At 33.6% G+C, this 4,953-nt stretch overlaps 1 protein-coding gene across 2 annotated transcripts in view; it reads right to left on the bottom strand.

Annotated features, from left to right (window-relative positions):
• Nucleotides 1-1,865: 1,865 nt before the first annotated feature.
• The window catches only part of LOC107090031 (cAMP-dependent protein kinase catalytic subunit beta), a 15,219-nt gene continuing 12,131 nt past the window's right edge, over nt 1,866-4,953 (bottom strand). For both annotated transcript variants that reach the window (XM_015383170.1, XM_015383171.1), the window contains one exon: nt 1,866-3,175. In XM_015383170.1, coding sequence (XP_015238656.1) covers nt 3,050-3,175 — 126 coding nt within the window. In that variant the 3' untranslated portion in view covers nt 1,866-3,049. The remainder of the gene's footprint in view (nt 3,176-4,953) is intronic.

The raw sequence follows: 4,953 nt of genomic DNA, 5'->3' as shown, positions 1-4,953 counted from the left end.
CCTTTCCTGTTCTTTCCTCTCTTTTATATATTTTCTACAATAAATGAACACATGTTCTACTCCTTCTGTTTCCCCACAATAGGAACAATCACCTGATGGATGTTTCCCTATACTTTTTAAACCACTATTTAAACTTGTGTGCCCAATCCTCAACCTGTTTATCCATACTTCCTCTCTCCTATTCGTTATACCAGGATTTCTTATTATTACCACCTTCTGTATTTTATGTAAATGCCACCCTATTTCTTCTAAATTCCATCTCTCCTGCCATGTTATTTATCTTTAATAATTACTTTTATTTCTGCTCTACTTAATAGGACATCATATTCAATTTCTCTTGCTTTAACTTCTTTAGCCAACTTATCTATTTTTTCATTACCTACAATTCCTCTATGTGCTGGAACCCATGTGAATTGAATACTTATTTTTGTTGCTTTATACCATATAACAAATAACTAACTTCATCTAAAAGATCTTGACGGGTTTCAGATTTTCCACTTATAAGCAAGACATTTAATCTGAACAGATAGGTGAACAGATACGGCAAGATGCTCGGATCTAAAAGAAGCAACTTTAACCGCGATTCGTAGTTCATATTTGTTTAACAAATGTCTTAAAATTAAATGTAAGCATTTTCAGTAATATAAGATAAAGCCAAACGCGTTAGACACAACTGTTCGAAATCATTTAGATGAACGTTAGATATTTAAACGTTCATATCTCTTTTTTGTTTTTTTGTTTTTATACCTGGGGCACCATGTCATTCACAACACCTGTCCCATCTATGAGGAATCAGAATCAGAAATACTTTAATAATCCCAGGGAAAAATTACTTTCGTTACATTACTCCATCTGTAATAGAGTGACTATATGACCAGTTTGATATAACACAATTTCATACAATAAATATAATAAGGGGGTCCTTGCTCAATCTCAACATCAGTTTTGGGGTCCTTGGCCTGGAAAACGTTGAAGACCCCTGTCTTACATTACATTTGTAGGGCTGCAACTAACGATAATTTTGCATTAAATCCATTAATCTGTTGATTATTTTTTCGATGAATCGTCGGATAACCAAAGGTTCCTTAAAGATTTTTCGCCAAATTTGAAAATGTTAAACTAAAACTTTTCCACTAGAGTTCTGGATTGAATATATTCAAGTAAAATTCAAATATATATATATATGTGTATATATATATATTTTTTTAATCTTTATTGCGAAACGTTTGCTTTTTTAAATTTTTTGTACAATTTTGATATTACTGCTCTAAGTGGGTCTCTCTGTCAGCTAAAGGCATGTTTTACAGTCTCTATACTCCATTTCACCATTAATATATTACTAAATAAAATGATTATTTCAATAATCACAATTAATCTGATTGTCTTGGCCCCATTTAAGGGTTTAGGTTTTATAAAAGAAGGATGCTATTTTTGGGAAATTCGCAGTGAATTTCATCATAGGAACACCTCAACAGAAAAATATGTGATGTAATTGTTTTAAAATGTAGACTTTTGAATAAAAGGTAAATTAATTAAAATACATCAATATGAAGAAAACAATTTTATGTGAAACATTAAAAAAAAAATTTTTTATACTGATGTCTTATTTTCATTTCATGAACAAAATTGTAAATCGACCCCTCTCATTTTATATCAAGATGTATTTTCTCTTAGTCATTCAAATTAAAATTTGGTTATTAATACATTTTTGTATTAGCTTTAGTTTGTGTTTATGTAAAAGGTACCCATTTATTAGTGTTAAAAAAAACCAACAACTACTCAGTTCACAAAGTATTACTTTGACAGGACACCTTTTCCAACTTTACTCCTGAGATCTCTGATATAAAATGGTTGTCAAACTTCAACACTTTTAAAAATAAAATTTATTAGCATCTTCTCTAATGTGTATAAATAAAAACATATGTGGAACAATGCATATCATGTTATGAGCATAACAGGAAAAGGGTTACATGTGATACAAAGGAGCAGTCTTCAGTTTAGCCAGTGTCCTGTGAGCAAAAACACACAAACCTAGAAGTTGCAAACCTACATTCTGTCACAAGAATAATAAAAAAAAATAATAATAATTGGGGTGATATATAATAAATATGTATATTTCCCTTTTGTTTTTTAATCGTAAAACTTCATCATTTAAAAAAATAAAATAAAACATTCTTCAGGCGGAAAATGCCCACTATTCCCACTGATGACTATTTGGTTTAATTTAAAACATAATCCTAAAAAGGATTTATTTACCTTATTTTCTTTTACGGAATTCACCGTTTCCACATACTTGTGGCAAAAGTCCCCAAGGGGACCAATTAAGTGACTCAACAAAGACAAAACAAAGAAACCCCAGTAAAATGGCAGAGTACAGCTTCTAAATGTAACTATTAGACCCAATTGGATCAAACAAAGAAGTGGATTTGCATTTGTTTTAAATGCAAGATTTGTCATTTTCTGCAATGGCCTATTATGGAAAGAGTCCTATAGAGAGGGGTGGTCTGAGGACTTGGCTTTCTAAGGCAAAAAGCAAAAGAAACAACTTCCCTTGTGTCAGCCAGTCAACTTCTATTTGGTCATGCTTTAAACACTCATTGTTGTCACTGCCGTACAAACTCAGATATGCACAGGACCAAAAGTAGCTGGGTAAACTGGCTCAACTTAATACGATGCAGACTTCAACTCATCGCTGATGATGACAGACGAGAACACAAATAACCCAAATGACGAGAGAAATCATCTAGTGTGGACTGCTACTGGCCGCAGTCTCAGTTTTGTCACACACACTTAAAAAAAAAATCCAAACAAACAACTAACTGCTTTCAAAGTGACAAAAAAAAAGGTGATGCGACTGCTTTAATGTGCAGGTGATTTGACAGTGAGAAGTTATCGACACTGAAGGATCACAACGACCTCTTTCAGCCTTGTGGAATGAAGGGACTATGTAGATCTGAAAAGAAAAGATGGTCCCTGTTCCATCACAAGTCTTATAGAAGAGTGCAAAGGTCCCCTTTATGTTTCCCTGATTTATCCATGTTCTTGTTTCTTAAAACTCTGCAAACTCCTTTGCACATTTTTCCGTTACAGAAACACGGATGTCCTCCTCCTCGTAATCGTCGAAGTTGCTGGTGTCCCCTGGGCCTCTGCACTTTGGTATGAATGGAGCTTCAACCTGAAACGGCAAAAAGAGGAGTTATAAAAGCAGGGAGACGGTCAATTTGGACAGTTGTCAATAAAGCTCCACTTGTAACATGGTAGGTGAAAACAGTTAAACATCTTTGATTAATACACTTGTCAGATTGCCATATGCTACCATATGAAAGCAACAAATTTTCCAAAGTAAGTGGAAAGAAGATTACATGAAATGACTTTGCTGCTTGATTTTTCTACCACTTTCACAACCACAGCAATTCAAGAACAGCTTTCAGGGAATTGCATAGTCCTCTAAAATCTAAATGTAGAATTGTCTGTTTTGAGTAAATATTTATCACTGAGGTAAAATTCACTCGACTACATGTAGTCATTGCAAGACTGAGGTTTAACCTAATGCATAATCTCCTAAGGCATCTACATATTGCATATCTAGTAAACATGTTCTATATAGAATATGCAATTGGTATACTGTAAAGTCAAAATGCAGTTCCTGTTATTTACAATCATCTAGTAGACCTTGACTCTAGCATACTGATGAATTAAAACAATTCTTTTTGTAGTTGTATAATTATACAACAAACTGCTTCAAAGTCAATGATTATTTAATTTATTTTTTTACTTTTTCAGATGGTTCAAATAATACTTAGACTGAAATATATACAAATCAGCCTCCAGTAACATTTAGCGATACATCCCAAAGCAAAGGAACCACTAAATTTTTGAAGCCATCAACACTGAGCCAGGCATGTCTAATTCAACATTGACCCAATAACTGGTTATTAAACAGGTTGTTGCCTATATGTTGTGACATGCAAAGGATTGTGGGAAACCATATACTTCCTAAGCTCCAAATCTGTCCCGGTGCTAAATTAAGTACTGATCACTATTCAGGACAGCACATATCATGGCTAACATTTTGGCTTGAATGTCCTTAAAGAATAAATGAGTTCAGACTGAGCCCAGGATCCAACAGGAACCCTAAAGGTGAAACTGAGCTTTTAGAATAGACTTAACATCAACTCAAGTAAAATTATATATTTAAAATATTTTATTTTAACCACAAATAATACTGCCACATTATGTCTCTGGGTGCCAGTATTAGCTCTTTAACAAAATCCCAGCAACCAAACAGAAAACAAAGCAAAAACACACAATACTAAATTAAATGTAAAATTAAAAAATGGCTCTTTAGTGCATAATAATAAAAACAAAATGCAGAATGAAAAAATTAACATTAAATTAAAAAAAACTAAAGTCTAAGTACTGTCCAAAAAATCAGGAAATTAGAGCATCTACAAACTATTTGTGTTGGCCTTTACATGCTGGGACAAAAATTTGTCAAATTCAGAAAATTGCTACCGGTAAGTTTAGAGAACGCCTGCCTGAACAAGACCACATGACAGGTATTAGAGCATCTGAAAAATATTTAAATAACATAAAAAAATAGGGTCTGTAATTTCCCTCCATCTCTTCCTTTTTCTCTCATATGGGAGAGGTTTTTCAAACGACAAGGTCAAAGTCATCGGCTTCACAGCTGATTTATTTAACATTTTAATTAGTGTGCGGGGAGACGCTGACATGCAGCGATTACTTTTTAGTTGGGGAAAAAAATTTGTACCGTATTTTCACGACCATAAGGCGCACCGTACTAAAAGGCGCACTCTCAGTTATGTGTCCCATTTCTGTATTTAACACACACATAAGGCGCACCGGACTATAGGGCGCGTTTTTTATATACAGGTAAATGTCCTCTACTACCTTGAAATACCTCTACTGCGTATTTAAAAATACACTGGG

This window comes from Cyprinodon variegatus, unplaced genomic scaffold (genome assembly GCF_000732505.1).
Source record: "Cyprinodon variegatus isolate N-32 unplaced genomic scaffold, C_variegatus-1.0 Scaffold277, whole genome shotgun sequence".
In the NCBI taxonomy this organism is placed as follows: domain Eukaryota; kingdom Metazoa; phylum Chordata; class Actinopteri; order Cyprinodontiformes; family Cyprinodontidae; genus Cyprinodon; species Cyprinodon variegatus.
The sequence above is the reverse complement of the archived record's forward strand: the minus strand, read 5'-3'. Positions and strand labels throughout refer to the sequence as shown.